The 17956-nt window shown below is 34.9% G+C and overlaps 1 protein-coding gene across 2 annotated transcripts; it reads left to right on the top strand.

The window, feature by feature from the left end:
* Nucleotides 1–2369: 2369 nt before the first annotated feature.
* Nucleotides 2370–16752, top strand: LOC149572391 (TMV resistance protein N-like). 2 transcript variants are annotated; one of them, XM_089813572.1, is made up of 5 exons: nucleotides 2370–2991; nucleotides 3118–4192; nucleotides 4301–4633; nucleotides 14847–16010; nucleotides 16091–16752. In XM_089813572.1, exons 1-5 carry the CDS (start codon nucleotides 2468–2470, stop codon nucleotides 16538–16540), a joined length of 3546 nt encoding a protein of 1181 aa, XP_089669698.1. In that variant the 5' UTR covers nucleotides 2370–2467; the 3' UTR covers nucleotides 16541–16752. The 2 variants fall into 2 exon arrangements, with proteins under 2 accessions (XP_089669698.1, XP_089669699.1); XM_089813573.1 differs by having other exon boundaries at nucleotides 2408–2991; nucleotides 3123–4192.
* Nucleotides 16753–17956: the final 1204 nt, after the last annotated feature.

Raw genomic sequence — 17956 nt, forward strand, 5'->3', positions numbered from 1 at the left:
GACTATTGAATTTGGTGTTAAAGAAACCTATTGCATTCAACATTCCTTCTAGACTAGGGTTATAATTGGAAAAACATAGCTTTTTTAATTCACATAAAGTTTATTACTTATTTATAAAGGTAGCCTCACGAGAGAGAGAGAGAGAGAGAGAGAGAGAGAGAGAGAGAAGGCATACTGAGGCTAGTCCAACCAATTGGTTATTCCAAGATTGGTACTTAGGATCAACGTACTTGTAAGATTTCTTTGGGATTGACCAATATGGGATCGAGTTGCCTAGAGGTTATTCTAAGATAAGATTACAGGCTTGGATCCACAAAAACCTTCAGGAAGACTGTTCAGTTTGGCAGGCGTAAATAATCTATTTACATCCTAAGTATTCTTCTCAACTAAGAATGACAACAAGGAAAAATCAAAACAAGAATCCTCATGTTGATGTGTAAACACCGCCACCGAGGCCAATGGCTAAAGTTCCACTCTTGGACTTAGTATAGGATCAACTTATCATGACTCACATTTTCCTTGAAACTTATATACACACGCGCACGCGCGCATACTAATGATCACTTATGCTTGAAGGAATCTATGAAAGAAGTAAATCTTGTAAATCATCTTCTTGATTCTAGTGAATTGTAAGACATTAATCAAGAATGCATGAATTATGTGTCTTCTTTGTGTTTTCATGCAATAATGTGTTAGCTACATGTTTTCATTTGTATGCTTCATATTTTCATGCTTTGATGTGTCTATTCCATGTATGCTTTGTGTTTTCATGCATTATGATGTATATTTCCTAAATCCATTAAATCTTCTTGCATCCAATTATATGCTTAGTATAATGGTTCTACAAAAAAGTCATGTGTAAATGATTTTTCCTTGAAGACAAGCAAAATTTGAGAGTGGAAAACCGTTATATCCCTGTAAAAATAAAAAACCATATAATTAAAATATAGTTAAATAATAAATCAATAAAATAGTAATAATATACATGTAATGGTATAATTAATGTTCATACTATAATCTTGTATAATATATTACTTTTAAAACATGAGAATTAGATATTATTATTAATATATTAAGTAATAGTATTGAAAATAATATAATTAATAATAATAATATATATAATAAAAAACAATTTATATTACTATTAATATAATATATATAATTAAATAAAATAAAATTATTAATATAATATAATATTATTTATGAAAGGATATGACTCTATGAATGAAAAAATTTATGTATAGAAAATTTACAATCATTCAGATATATAGAAATTTAGAGATATACATAATTAATTTGCAAGAAGGTTGATGGAGAAATATATTTAATAGAAAAATTATTTAAGGTTTGAGTAGAAAATATTACATATTGTTTGTAACATCAAACTACACATGGTGAATCATATGGATTATTGAACAAGGACCTCCCAATGCTACCTACAAATCAACTTACTTTAGTTCTTTCAATTCAAATCACATATTTATTGTTATTATTCTAAATCCTCCATCAAACTCGAATGATTATAGTACATGACAAATATTTAAAAAATAATGAAACTAGTTAGTTCAACATTAGTTACCATCAAATGTGCTTTCTTTAATTATTGTAAATTTCCAATTGTACTTTCACATCAAAAATCTGCAAACATATCCCTTGCACCTTCTTTAAATACAAGTGATAGCAAATATTTAACCTATCAATTTTTAAAAGTATCAATATCAATTCAAGCTATGAGATTTCCACAATCCATGAGTATTACTTGGATATGATTGTGTAAACGATTTTTTATCATCGACGTTTCGGATCATACTACATCATCAGGATGTTCATGCAAATCAGAAGTTCATTTGATTTCCTGATGATAGATCACATAGTATGATCGGAAACATTAATGATAAACAATCAATTGCACAATCAAATAGATAAAACTAAATAATAATCCCAATACCAAATCAAATTCTATATATAACTGGTAAATTTTAAATTAATCAAAAATTACAGTCAAATAACTACATAAGAAGATGAAGAAAGTTAAAAATTACAGTCAAATCAACGGACAAATCGCAGAAGTTTCTTCCGACAGCTTGTCTTTTTGAAAATGGATTCCAACCCACTATGAACTTTACTCGACTCCACTTTATTGTCGTTCCAAGGAATACTCATTTTCCAATATTCTGCCGACGTTGTACCCTACGGAACCTCGCTGTACTTTCCCAGACTTAATCTGGGCCTTACACGTCTCGCACCAATGAATCTGCACCTTCCACGTCTGCCAAATTTATCGCGTTCCGTGTACGCTACAACGTAACAGTGAAGGGGTCACCGAATGATCGTACATCTTTTGCCTTGCCCAATAGACGCGTCTTTCTAGCACATTACCCTCTCTCGCAGATTCGGTAAACATTTTTTCTTGTTTACTCCTATACTTTATGTTTGGTGCATTCAAAGAGAAATTTGAGACATTTGAATGAATACCATGGCAACTGTGAATCCTTTTGAGGAGATTGTGCCCGCTTCTGTATCCGGGTCTGCTCCTTCCACTAATTATTTCGATGTTTTCATTAACCATCGGGGAACTGACGTCAAATTCACCCTCGCCACCGACATCCGTGATAAGCTTAGCGCTGCGGGAGTCCCTGTGTTTCTTGATGTTGATTCCCTTCGACTTGGTGATGCCTTCCCTGCAAAAATCGAACAGGCCATGCGCTCGGCTTCAGTTCATCTTGCCATTTTCTCTATTCACTATGCTGAATCCCCTTGGTGTTTGTCAGAACTCGCTTTCATGCTCCAGACGGGTAAAACAGTTATTCCCGTCTTCTATCACGTTCAGCCTTCCGACCTGCGCTGGGTGCGTCAAGATAAAGGAGTATATGCTGCTGCCTTTTCTCATTACAAAGATAAGGGAAGGTACTCTCCCGAAAAGCTTGAGGAGTGGATGGTGGCACTGGAGAAAGCTTCATTTCTTAACGGCATCGAGGTCAGAAATGATAGGTAAGTCGCAAATAACCTCACATACCATCTTTTCCTCATGTTATTTTAATTTCCATTGTCGTTGCTACTTCCGAGTTCTCATGTTTGTTCGCATGTTTGTTCAATATTCGCTGCACATATGTTTAGAGAAGAGGGGATGCTGTTGAAGAATATTGTGAATATGGTATCCAAAATACTGCCAAAGACCCCCTTACTTGTTGCTCGAAAACCCGTTGGACTTGATGACATCGTATTGGATTTTGAAAGAAATACAGCTGCACCTGCCCAGAATGTCCAGATTGTGGGGATCGTGGGAATGGGCGGGGCAGGTAAGACTACGCTGGCAAAAGAGCTTTATAACAGGAAATCTTCATCCTACCGAAGCTCCAGTTTTGTATTTGAAGTGCGAGATGCTGCAAGCAGAAAGACCTTGCACGAGAAGCAGAAAAAGCTTCTTGAAGACCTCGGTTTCCAAGGCCCGACATTTGACAATGTAGAAAAGGGCAAAGCGACTCTGGTTACTCGATTGAGATCTGTTCAGGCGCTCATAGTTTTGGATGACGTAGATCACGAAAACCAATTAGATGCTCTGTTGCCAGGTAAAGACTGCCTTGCATCGGGCAGTCTTGTCATCGTCACAACCCGGGAGATGAATCTCCTTGCAAAATGGGATTCCCATATTTACATGATTAAAGGATTGGAACATTTCCAAGCAAGAGAACTTTTCTGTTGGCACGCTTTCTTGCAATCCCATCCAGACGAGGGATTTGAAAATATTGTTGAACAGTTTTTGAAAGCTTGCAATGGATTGCCGTTGTCACTTGAAGTTTTTGGGGGACTAGTCTATGGCAGGTCCAAGGGTTATTGGAAATCCCAGCTGGAAAAGATTTCTCGGATACTGCCGGAAGATATTAAAGGGAGGTTGAAAGTCAGCTACGATTCACTTGATGAAGAACAGCAAGAGATGTTCATGGACGTGGCTTGTTTTTTCATAGGAGAAAACTCAAGCTTGGCTATTGAAGTATGGAATGGATCGAAGTGGAGTGGGTTGCAGGGATGGGAAACGCTTGTTAGCAAGTGTCTGATTGCTCTTGATGGGAATAGCAATATAACAATGCATGACCACCTGAGGGATTTGGGAAGGGATCTGGCAGACAGACATCCAACAACTTCTCGTCTATGGCTTCCAGAGAAAATGATGAATATACAGAAACTGATAGCGGTGAGTTTAACTTGATATTTCATTACTGAGTGTTTCGTTTCTTTGTATGCGTGCCTGATTGTCTTCACAATAAAATTAATGCAATATATTCTTCGTTTTCCTATTCAGGTTGGAAAATCTATTAGAGGAATAGGTGCTGCTCAATTTGGGTATACTAAGGAGCCATTCATTGGCGGACGGCGTTTGAAAAAGTTGTTTGAGTCGACAGGAACCTCAAACAGATGTTTTGGGCGTCCTCCGCCTTCCCTGCACGGATTGAGGCTTTTAACTGATAGTGGAGATCGGTTTATCAAATATTTCTCAACATCATTGGAAGAGCCCGTCTTGCTGAAATTGAATAAATTTAAGGGGAGAAAACTTCCGTCATGGTCACTCAAAGATTTAAGAATTTTGGAGTTGACGGATGCTCGCCGCTTAAGACAATTATGGGATGAGTCAGATGTAAGTATTTTCTATTTTGCTTGCTTCCAACTAAACTTTCAATCTTACAGTTTTTAGTACTGTACTTATTTTGTTTAATTGACAATTGTGTTCAGCTCCATTAAATGAAAATAAAAACTGAATCATAGTGTAAATAAAATTAAAGTGCAAAAGCTGAATTGCAGAGCAGTATTATTATATTTTTGCAATTTTTTTCTATTATATGAATAAAACCATCATAATATTTGTCCTATAAAGTTATTATTTACATATATGAAATTAATTTATAGGAGTTTATCTTCTAATTTAATTACAAATGAATTTAATTATTGAATGCAAATCTTATTTTCCAATAATCACACCTTAAGGTTTACATTATGAATTTGAACAAGGACAAAATTTTATCAGCATTAGTCTAAACTTTTTCATGTATGACAATGTCTTGAATCTCTAACCCTTCATTAGCATCAACATAAGCTTTCTTGTCTACGGAGATGATTGCTTAACCTTCTTGTTTGCACTATCCCAAACTTCTCATCCACGCAAATTTCATATCTACTTCAATATTAACCTAAACCATACTCCATTATCGAAAAGCATAGCACTCCTTGAATTGAGACAAATCCAATCATCCACAATAACAAATTTGTAAAATTATGAACCAAAACTATCTCCACTCATTATGTCTACAGATTCAAAGAAGTTCTGCATGTGAAAAAACCTCTATCTAGATTGATACAAACTTGATTATTTGCAATGAAAGCAACTACTCCATAGATTGAGGCAAATTCAATCCTTCATAAAGAGAGATTAAAACAATAAAATTAGTTTGCTTCTCATTCAATGAATCATCCCCAATTTCCTTAATCTCCAATTTAATTTCTCTAGATCTTAATCTCTAAAGGTCCATTTGGCAACAAGAATATAAATATGGGAATAGGAATATTTATTCTAGAATTGAAAATGGGGGTATATATTATGGTTCAGCCAGAATTTGATGGGGAATTCATGGACCCAAAAATTTATGCTTTTTAAAATAAATAAAACTGGAATAGGAATATCTATTCCAATTCCACCTATTTAGGTGGAATTGCAAATGCTCATTTTTGGGCCAAAATTGGAATATGTATTCCTATTCCAATTTCAATTTGGTGCATCCAAACAGAGAATTCAAAATTTTAAGAATTTACATATTCCTATTCCACTTGTATTCTTGTTGCCAAACAGATCGTAAGACAATATTTAATTTAATTTCTCTAGATCTTAATCTTTAAGACAATATCTATGAATACATCATTAGTAAATTTCCTTTAGTGTTCATATATAGAAATACTGGATTCAATCGATGAGGTAATCATTATGATAACAAACATTTAATCTGCTTAAGATATCTATTCTTTTTGCCTATCGTATAAATGAGCAACTCATACATAAGCCCTTAAGCCTAATGAGCACTAAATTCTCTTGTTTTATCTTCCATAAGATGATTCCTCAATTTCTCTCCTTTTTTATGAAAATTCCCTTACACCTTTATTTTAGATGTCAAACAAAAGTATTTAAAGGAAATAAAATATTCTTTGTTGTTGGGATTTTTTTGTTAGATATAATAGCAGATACAAATTAATGTTTTTTTTCTCAACATTATAGATACATCCAAAAGCTTAGTGAGGATTCTTCTTTGAAGGGGATTGGGGTTGCCTTTGCCTTGCCCTTCTCAACACACCAACAGTTTGTTGATGACAGAGTCTTATTTGGGGTTGCTTTTGTTCTAGAAGCTAAGTGCTGGAAGAGTATCTTGATAAACTATGCTACCCTCTTTGGGCATCATATAAACTATGAGCAAAGTAAAATCTACATTTTCAAAACTCTGAACCTTGTTCAACTAAAAATCTCTAGAATTTTGGGTTGCAAATTTGCCTCCCTCTTGGAGACCTATTTTATCCGCCTCCTTATAAGTTCCCTTTGTTTGCCTGCTGGATTAAATTGATTAAAAAATATCTAAATAAAACTAGCTCAGTGGAAGGGGAAACTTCTTAGCTTGGGTGGAAAAATTCAATGGTTCAAACCTTGTCTCCAGAGCATTACTTTCGACTTTCGTTCCCTCATGCTCTATTTAGAAAATTCAAAGATCATTTTTTTGGTCAAGTACTAAGGAAAAAATAGAACAACCCTTGTTAGCTGGGATAAAGTGTGTACCCACAAGAATTATGGGGGAATGGGAATTAGAAGTACAAGGAAGATGGATACAACTCTGGTTGCTAAAATTGGGTGGATTTGCATGGAAGATAAGATGGACTAGACTAAAATCTTAGAAAGCAAACACTTGAGTAATGAAAATGTTGATTCCTTTCTTATATACTAGAACATGGTGGATTGTTCTCCTCTGTGGAATAATATTTAAAAGGTCAAATTTGTCCTTTGGAATGGTTGCCAAAAAATAATAGGGAACAATCCAGTAACACTATCTTTTGGATTGAGCAATAGCTAGAAAATTTGTTTGTCCAAGTGCTTGCTCATCCTCATATTAAAATTTGGCTTACTAGGGATCTAGGTTGCAAAGTGAGTAACTAATTAAAATGGAGTTGTGGAATTGTTGAATGGATCAACATTCTTGCTCTATGGAGAGATAATGCTAAGATCTAGAGAATGAAACTATTAGAAGGGAAGATATTGAAATGCTTATTAACTTTCTTCCTTTGTGCTCCTTATTTAAACAAAACAAGTAGGATAAAAGAGTCTAGAGACATAGTAACTCAGGTTAGTTTACTGATAGCTTTGCTTACTTGATAATCAAAAATTGTCCTATTAATGAAGCTTTGTGGAATTACTTATGGAATCCTAGAATGATTCCAAAGCTTAGTTGCTTCTAGTGGTTTGTGGCATACAAGAGAATTTTGAATATGGATAACCTCATAATAAAGGCTTCCAATTTGTTAACAGATGCTCCCTTTGCCGTGAATAGAGAAAATCTATTGAGCACATCTTCATTAAGTGTGCGTGATGTTTGGAGTCATCATCTTGGAGTTAGATCCATTTTAGTGGTTATTGGTAATGTGTTCCTTTTTATTGGTTGCGCTTTGGAGATTGTATTTATGAGCTTCGATCTGAGGAAGTTGTTGTGTGCTCTCTTGGATTTGGATAGTTGGTTGGCACATTGACCTATGTTTAAGTGTGTGTATTCTAATGTGGTCTTATGAGTTAGTTATGCATTGTAAACTTGGGGCCTATCCTAAGTATTTTAATTTATGTTATATATTTAATGTTTGTAGCCAAGTTGACTTATGACTCGGTGGGTATATTTAATGTGGGTGTATTTGATTAATGTAATTGGCTAGGCCGACTTGTGGCTTGATTTAGTATAAGCAGAGGGTCTTGTGGAGTCTAGAGTCATTCATTCATCCGACAAGGAAAAGGAGTAGTTGAGAGGAGCGAAGTGTGGCAGAGCTAGTAGCTAAGTGTGGGCCTGGGAAACAAGAAGGTTGCTTGGTGGTTTGTGAGCACAAGTTTAGAGAATTCTTGGAGTTCTCTACTAGGTTCTGGATCTTGGCTAGCTAGTGGTTTGGATCTTGTGAGATCTTGCTGAACTTTTATTGTAATTCTTGATGTGTTTGGTTGTAACTCGGATGGCTTTACAATTGAGCATGTTGGATGAAAATCTTATTATGAGAATTGGCATTGTGTGGATCTAAATTTCTATGTTATTATTTATGTTCCATTGTGTGGTTGTTTGTTGGGGGTTAGGACATCTCCTTTGGGGATTCTCCCGCCTTGCATTGCGTCAATGAGGAAGATGAATGTTAGAGTAATAAAGATATTGCCTTATTAATTAAATCATTTTGATTTATTTATTAAGTCACTTATTATCTCTAGTTTACTTAAGCTAAACTTTAGGCATATAATAATTAATTCTTTTATCTTTAGATCAAGAATTTGGCAGTGTTTGTAGCTTCATGCTTTAGTGGTGTTCTTTGTGATCATCTTTTATTCCTATCTTCTGGAACATTCTTTCCATCTCATTTTGGAGTAGGGTTTTTCCCGTGTGCCTTTTTCTATTTCTCCTCTTTACAGAGATTTCGTTGTGCTTGGGTACCTCATCAGGCCTTGTTGTCGGGACCCAAATTTGCTTCCAGCAGTAACTTCTAGGTTTTTAGCTACTCCCTATGTTTATCTTGGGGGGGGGGGGGGGGGGGGGGGTTCAGTGTTAGAGTAATAAGATATTGGCTTATTAATTAAATTATCATTTTGATTTAATTATTAAGTCATTTATTATCTCTAGTTTACTTAAGCTAAATTTTAGGCATATAATAATTAATTCTTTTATTAATTATTATCAGGCAACTTAGGTTTTACTTTGTCAGGGTTTTGATCTCCTTTTATAAGGATTGATCTCTTTGTTATTTATTCATTCATTTTTGAAAATAAAAATCTTTCTTTCTGCTCATCAAGAATGTCTCATCTATGGATTTGGGAATTCCAACCTCCATAGCATTTTGCTTTTTTCTTTTTGTGACAGGTGTTTGCATGCAGGTGATTCTTGGGAGCTGTGGGGTTTATCTTTCATCAACTTCAACATTGAATACAACTCTGGTTGCTAAAATTGGGTGGATTCTCATGGAAGATGAGATGGATTGGACTAAAATCTTAGAAAGCAAATACTTGAGTAATGAAAATGTTGATTCCTTTCTTATGTCCCAAAATATGGTGGGTTGTTCTCCTCCATGGAACAAAATTTAAAAGGTCAAATTTATCCTTTGGAATGGTTGCAGGAAAATAATAGGGAATAGTGGTAACACTCTCTTTTGGACTTACCTTTAGCCAGAAAATTTGTTTGTCCAAGTCCCTTGCTCCTCATTTTAAAAATTGGCTTATCAGGGATCTGGGTTGCAAAGTGAGTAACTAATTAAAATGGAGTAGTGGAATTGCATTCTTGCTCTATGGAGAGATAGTGCTACGATCTAGAAAATGGAACTATTAGAACAAAAGATATTGAAATGCAATTTAACTTGCTTCCTTTGTGCTCCCTATTTAAACAAAACAAGTAGGATAAAAGAGTCTAGAGACATAATAGCTCAAGTTAGTTTATTGATAGCTTTGCTTACTTGATTATTGAGAATTGTCCTATTAATGAAGCTCTGTGGAAGTACTTATGGAATCCCAGAATGATTCCAAAACTTAGTTGCTACATATGGAATCCTAGAATGATTCCAAAACTTAGTTGCTTCTAGTGGTTTGTGGCATACGAGAAAATTTTGACTATGGATAACCTCATAATAAAGGCTTCCAATTTGTTAACATATGCTCCCTTTGCTGCGAACAGAGCAAATTTATTGATCACATCTTCATTAATTGTAAGTTCACTAATGAAATATTGTCTCGTATTCTCCCTTCTTTCTAGATGCGTTGGGTGATAGCTTTGTCTAGTGAAATTTTGATATGTCAATGGGATAATGACCCACAAAATCATCCTATCCTTGAAGACTCGTGAAATCAAATCCCTTTTGAACATGGCTTGGGATGTGAGGAAGGAATGTAACAACATGATTTTCTTTTTTTCAAATCTTGAAAAACTAGGTGAGGGAGAACTTGAAATTGTTTCCTTTAAGAAGGGCATGCAATTTCCTGATCTTAAGGATGAAAGAGTTCAAAATAATTGGGGTTTAAACCATAATTAATGCAACATTATTTGGTTTAAAATTTGGAAGAGAGTTTACTAAGTGGCCTCCTCAAAACACGAGATTATTAAAATGTAATGTTGATGGGTATTGAAAAGGCAACCTGGTTTTATCTGTTGGTGGAGGTCTTATAAGGGATTGAAAAGATGATATGATCATGAGATTCAGAAAGGCGTTGGCCATAGGCACTAATAGATTTGCTTAAGTTACGACTATGTGATATGGGCAAAAGACTGGGTTGCAAAAATAGAGTCATTGAAGGAGACTCAAAACTAATTATTGAAATCCTAATGAAGACAATGTCATGCCCATGGAAATTATTGAACAATATAGATGATTGCAGAGTTCTGATGGATCTCTTTGACAAGCTTACTATTAGTCACATCCTTAAAGAGGGAAATAAAGCTATTGACTTTAATTGGGGTATTAGACAAGCTGATTGGACTAAATCGATCATTAGTATCCCCTTGGGATTAAAATCAGTTCTCACTAATGATAAGCAAAAAATGTAAAGAGATTGGTTGGGTGGGCTTTTTCATCCCTTATTGGGCTTAGTACTTAACTACGGGGCATTTTTATTTTAATAATTAGAAATTTTGTGATGAAAAGGACATTTACACAAGCCGAAAATTTAATAAGTAAGTTTAGGCAGGGGTCTCATGGAAGGGGGCTTCCTATAAAATGGAGGGGAAGTCGCTTTCTATTTCTTAAGGAATACTTTAAAGTCAGTGGTCCCACGATTTATGTTATATATTCAAGCTGATAATTTAGCAAAATAAATTCAAAACAAGTTAAAAAAATGAATTTCAAAAGGCATTCCTAAGCCAGCGGAGTCATTTCCAACCCCACCCCCTTCTCACCCACTTGTTAAAAATTATAGACTTCTATTTTTTAGGAAAAGAAGGAAAAGATTTTGAATAATTTTGCTCATGAGATGCGCTTCCTACAAATAGAGCTTAAGCCCATTGACAAAAAGGTTTTCACCAACAAGATATTAAGATGCACAACAAAGATAAAGGGCAGAGGTGGATTAAAGTTGCAATTATGACAATAAATAGATTAATGAAAGCTTTGATTGCAAGTATATATGGATAAGATCTAAGGGGAAAATAAATATTTTTGGCATGCCGCATAGTCCTATTAAATCTAAACTTGTCTCGTACACCCTATGTAGAGCTGGCATTTTGAAGTCTGGTTTAATTAATCATAGAACGAATCCTCATTTTTATTTCATCCTTCTTGCCTGCATTTTGGGTTTGTCACTCTTTTAGGTTGAATCCCAGTCTCCACAATTCTCTTACTATTCTTGGAGGTCTGGATATGTCAAAGGACAAAACTATTACTTCTAAACGGGTTGAAAATATGCGTGACCCGCTTAAGAAGGTTGAGCCTAGCTACAACGATATTGCTAGCAATGGTGATATTAGGGAGCTTTTCAGTAAAAGTCGGTTTGATGCCCTACCTGGAGGCTATGAAGGGCTTTAACAACCATCTCTACATGAAGTTTGTTAACTCTTGGTAGGATGACCAGGTGGACATTGACAGCTCTAGATTTGTTATCACCCTTTAACTAGTAGCAGAAGCTATTGAGTTTGATTATTCTAGAGAAAAAGTGCAATAAAAGAGCACGGGCAACTGCGAAAATTCAAGAGATGTTTCTTCAAAAAGGGTGAAAAGACAATGGTTGTCCCTTCTGTAATGGGTATGCCAGATACTCCTTCCCATTTCCTTATGGTTTGATTTGCTTTTATGTCATGAAGTTTTTTACGCTTGAAGGAAGATACACTACCCTTAATGGGTACCATTTCCTTTTGTTGAATCACATTAGGAATGGTAAGAAAAAATTATGTGCCCATTTTCTTAGTTTCCTCCCTGCGTAACTCTATTGAAAAGGCTAAACACCTTCCTCTGTATTAAGGACTGATGTACCTTCTCTACTGGCATGTTTATAGCCACTCTCCTTCTACTGCTAGTTGCCTTACCTACCCTCAATATCTTGAAGTCCAGTTGAGCTCAGTTTATATAAAGCTTGTTAGCAGTGAGCTGCTGTAAGACAAACCACTTTGCTACGCAAAATCGTTTGCTAACCCTGCCAAGCTTAGCAAAATTCGACCCCTTCCTATGGCTTTCCTTGAGGAATGCTGCTGGACATCACTCCCCAGAAGAGAAAAGCCCCTATTAATTAGCCTAGTTTTTACCCTCAAAGTGAGAAAGACAGGAAATGTTGGTAAAAGCTTTATAGATATTGATTAGGAGGACTTTAATGATATGAGGTGTGAAGAAATTAAATAAGGCCCTCATATTGAAGATTAATTAACAGGAAGGAAATTTCAGGGAAAGAACGTCCTCTAGAATCAAAAACAAGAAAGAGACGAAAAAAATTGAGGAGGAAGTGGTTCTGAAAACCAACGAAGAGTATGAACCTATGGTTTGTGAAGACACGGATAACTCTGAGGACAAGGGCTACACTCAAAAGGATGAAGAAATGGAGGATATTGATGAGAATATCTATGTGGACATTGATATGACCTTGGGAAAATCCTAGTCATGCACAAAACAGACTGCTCATCCCCAAAACGTGACAGGTCAATGCACTAGGAAGAAGGCCAAATCAATGAAGGAAAAGTTAAGGGTATATTGAGGCCCTCCAAAACAGAATAACTGCGATCGAAACTGTCATCCCTCTGTTTTTGCGAGATGGCCTTAATAAGGTTGTGTCCTCTCTCTGTAACCTGTATGATGTTCTGATGCACAATACTGTGGTAGGAGTAGTAAAAGGCAAGAGTTGTCTTTGCAAGTTCCTAAAAAACGAGGAGGAGGAGAGATATAAAAGAACACAAAGAACCTTTTGAAGAAGTCGGAGGTTATAAACAAGTAAATAATATACTTTTTTGGTTATAAACAAGGTTAAATAATATACTTTTTTGTTTTTAGTATTTGCTGATAGGCATGTACTATTAATCAGTTCGGTTTAACTAGTTATTAACCAAATTCATTTAAATCAATTAGAATGAAGTATTTTTATTTTTTTAGAGTTCTTAAATAATTTTCTGAAGTAATGTGCAAAATATTTAAATAACAAAATGAAAAAAATTATTTTTCTTCAAACTCATTGGTTAATAAATTTGAGGTCTTATACATGGATTTCACAGAAAGTTAGCAACTTTTAAGCCAATTTGTTCAGATCCACTACCTCATTCAAATCTCGATGAAAAAATATTAAAGATATTGTATTTTTACACTATTTTAATAATGATTAAATAAATACATTTCCTATAGATATTATTTTGATACTTCATTATAAAATTACTTATTCTAAAATCTATATATAGAGTTTTATAATATTAATATAAATTAATGATTACTTATTACTTTTTATTATTTATGCATAAGTTCACACATTAAATAAATATTATTCTTTATATTTATATTATATTTTGACATTATCATTTCATTCTTCATCATTTATGTACTATACGTTTTATATTCAATTCTATTTTTACACTATATTTTAATTATCAAAATTTCAATATTAAATATTATAACTATAATCGGCAAATATAGCCACTATATTGTGACACTTGTTTTTATCTGCTCTGGCTAATTTAGTGACTTTCGAAAGACTTACAGGTTTGTTTTTTTTGGCTATCTTATATTGGGAATTGGACTATGAACTTTACTAACTGTTATTAGCTGTTATTGTAGTTATGATAGTGATAATAATTTAATATGTTTAATATTAATAGCAGTAAAAAGTTAATTTTCCCTTTCATTGATGAGCATTGGAGGAAGTTGTCCTATATTATTATTACTCGTAGTGTTATGCAGTTTTTGATTAGTTTGCTGTTGGTTGGGTAGTGGGCTTCAGATTGTAATGACCTGTTGCTATAAGGTTTGCCTTTGCTGTAATGTGGATGTTGCAATGTGAAGTCCTGTAGAGATTCAGGAACCTCTCCTTGTTAACTTAATAAAAAATATTTCTCCCTACCAACTTAATAAAAAATATTTCACAATCTATTACCAATTTTTTTAACACTATATATATTTTTCATAAATCCTCTATATTATATTAAATTCTATATCATATTTAATCCTATAATAGGAAACAACAAATTTGCAGAATATAAAAACACCAATAGAATGTTATACCATACTCAACAATTACGATTGAGAAATTTGCGGCAACTTTTTTTTACTCAATACCAAATGCCAGACATCTCTTTGAGTCTCTTTCTCACATGCAATCGACAGATTTCGCTTTACCAGATGACGCCTCCTTCCGCATCGATTTGTTTTGTCAAACTTGTCTAATCTTATGTAGCATCAATAACTCGAGGAGCATAATCACCAGCAAGGAATCGCTCTGCTACCAATGTTGAGTAACAAAAGCAGAAAATAAAAGCTGACATTTATAGCAAATGAAACTAAATAGAAATATTATATTCATGCAGTTCTTCATTATATCCAATGTAATCACTCTAATTTTATGAAATAAGCTAATCTAAAAAGATTAAATTAGTAAATGTTAACCTTCTTTACTAACACAATTGTGCTGTCTGCAGCCTCCGCTGGAGTTAAGAAATCTAAGTATAGAAAGAGCAACTGAATTACAAAGGATTCCAAAGTCAATAGGACGTTTGAAGGAATTGAGAAGGATAGTTCTTGATAATTGTCAAGCGTTGAAGAATCTCCCAGAGGAGTTTTGTGGTCTCCGATCACTGGAGTGGCTGGATTTACGGAGTTGTTCACTGTTGTCCTCACTGCCTAGTCGTTTTGGGGATCTGATAAGCCTTCGGCATATAAGTTTGAGTTTCTGTACACGGCTGCAGGGTTTGCCAGATTCTTTTAAGCAGCTCAGACACCTTCAACATCTCATTGTAGGATACTGTCAAGAACTCACCTTCAGATCCGACATGCTGGAAAGCATAAGTAACCTGGAGTACTTTGACTTGGAGGGATGCGGGAAGGTGGAACTATTGCCAGATCGAATCACTAATCAAGTGTTTCTGAGAGTGCTCTATCTGCTGCGGACAAGGATAAGGGAGCTTCCAAGTGACATTGGCGAACTCAGAAAACTGGAAGTGCTGCAGATTCGTAGTCCGTTGTTGGCCAGCTTACCGAACTCTCTTGGAAATCTCTCCAGCTTGACTCAACTCTTTATAAATGCTCCCTCTTTGACAAGCTTGCCATCCTCGTTCGACAACTTGTCTCGCCTGCAGTTAAATTCTTTGCCGGACATCGTGGTGGGGTCTCTACCTATGATAACTAAAACAGCAGTGTCTACGATACCAATAATTAGAGACAGCTGTCCCAGCCTTAAAACTCTCGAACTACGGAATAATGATCATCTAATGGAAATCCAAAGCCTCCCAACATCTGTCCGGAAACTAGAGGTAGATGGCTCTAAAATGCTGAAGAAGATAATGGGTCTTCGCGGTCCAACAAACCTTCAGTCTCTTGAAATACGGAATTGTCCAGAGTTACGTGAGCTCGCCAGTTTCGCAGATTTGCATTCCCTCCAGACAGTCTATATAAAAGATTGCGACAAAGTTGTGAAAATTGAAGGGCTAGAGAATTGTAGGTCGTTGGAGACGTTGAGGGTAGAATCGTGTTGGACGTATCAAGTTATACAGAGTTTGGAAGGCATGGAGAAATTGAAGAGATTGGTAATGGTAGTAGAGAACAGATCAGCTCTTCGACCCTGCATTCATAATATAAATATAGAGGTACTTTAAAATTGTTCGATTGTACTATAAAATTATTTAGATGTAGTTGAATCTGATTGAGTGGAGTCATTTTGTTGCAGGCATCGCCAGAGGAGATGTGGATATGTGGGAGGGCAGTGAGTGGTGCGGAGTCAGTCATGGATTCTCTCTCTCTTTCTCGTTCCTTTCCCACCCTGACGGTGCTGAGCTCACTGGAGAAGGAAAGCAGACATTGTTGGAGGATAAAATTAGGGAAGATAAACGCTTCCCAGGAGGTCCTCCTATGTTGTTTTCTTGTAGATTCACCCCAAGACACTAATATCACGCTCGAGGTTGGGAGCTTTCATAGCCAGCACATGCGATTGAGAGAGGGGAAAAGGGTGATTGTGATTGTGTTGAGATCAGGGTCTTGGGACTCGACCAAATCGGAGTATGAGCGTACTGTTAGAATAAAGTGGGTACAAGTTGGGGTGAAAAGAGGAGTGGTGGTGGTGGGAGAGAAAGGGAGAGTGTTAGAGGCTTTTCCACATCTCTTGCCATTGTTCATCTAATATTTTGTTATACTCTAGTTTCTATTAATGTGGGTTATTACATTAGAGACATAAAATAAAGGCTGACACATTAAGGACTAAGGGAGGAAGAATTAAGTTTGGGGAAAAAAGTGGACTTTGACTATTTAATATTTTTGGTCTACAAATTAAGCTTAGTGTTATATTTAAGTCGTTCTTAAAGGAAATAAAAGAATAATCATTTTGAACGTGTAGCTAATTTCATTGTTATTTTAAGTAAAATGGAACATTGGTTGTGTACTGTGAGATTGATTATTGTAAGGTAAAATTATAAAGTGTTTCAAGTCAATTAAATGAATTTAAGAACAAAGAGATAGTATTTTATTAATTTTTAAATTTAAACTATTAATGTTTAGTTATTTTAATTAATTAAGGTTGTTTTAGTTTAATTTTCTAGGTAGAGTACTTTTATGGCTTTAAAATAGCAAGTTACAATTCATTTGATTAGATTGAATATCTTAATAGGAATTAGTTAAAAAGTAATTGTGTTGATAAAAGTTGAAAAAATATTGTGAGTAATATTTATTTTTAATTTTGTGGTGTTGAATGTTTCAACTTTTATTTGTTTATCTATATGAAAGGTGAACAATTGAAACATCGAGATGCCTTCCATCTCAACATATTTTAAACAAGAGTAAATATTTGTCAATAGTAAACCATCATGCCTAACATATTGCATAAAATCATGTTTTCCTTCTATGTTGTATGTTCTCCATTTCTCCAAGTCATCTTTTGTATGTTTTGCATAACATCATGCTTTGACTACGCAATTTAATCCATTATCAAGTTCAACAATGGAATACCTACTCAAAGGTAGGTCACTCTAAAGATAAAATAAATTCATGTAAAAGAAATGAAAAAGATGACTAAATTATTATAGTACAATCCTATGCTCGCCTACATTGGAGAAGATATAACAAAGTGCTAGAAATGAAGGAAGACTACTCAATCTACCTAATATGAGTACATTAGATTCAATGGACGAATTGGCAAGAGATTTGCATGAAAAACTAGTCACTCTAAAGTACTTGAAGAAATCCTTAGAAGTATCAATGGAGACAAGACAAAGCAAAATTCTAACCAATATTTGATAAATTGTGAAATACCTTTGTCATTGATGACAAAAAGGGGGATAAGAGATAAGTATGAGGATATCAAGAAAAGACAAACAAGAGATGCAAGATGAAAAGGGAAGAAACTATCAAAGGCGAAAGGTTTTGCCATTAGTGTCAGGATGAGATTGTTGGCATTTGGCATTAATAAGAGGATATTGATTGGCTTCACCAGTCAAGCCAAGTAAGAGACAGACTAGTCATGACTAAGTGTCACCGATAATGTCAATTGCTTTTATCATTGAATTGCCATTGATGGCAACTCAATGATAAAAGCAATTGACAT

This window comes from Cupressus sempervirens, chromosome 2 (assembly GCF_028749045.1).
Source record: "Cupressus sempervirens isolate cs-2001-9-10 chromosome 2, ASM2874904v1, whole genome shotgun sequence".
NCBI classification, from domain to species: Eukaryota; Viridiplantae; Streptophyta; class Pinopsida; order Cupressales; family Cupressaceae; genus Cupressus; species Cupressus sempervirens.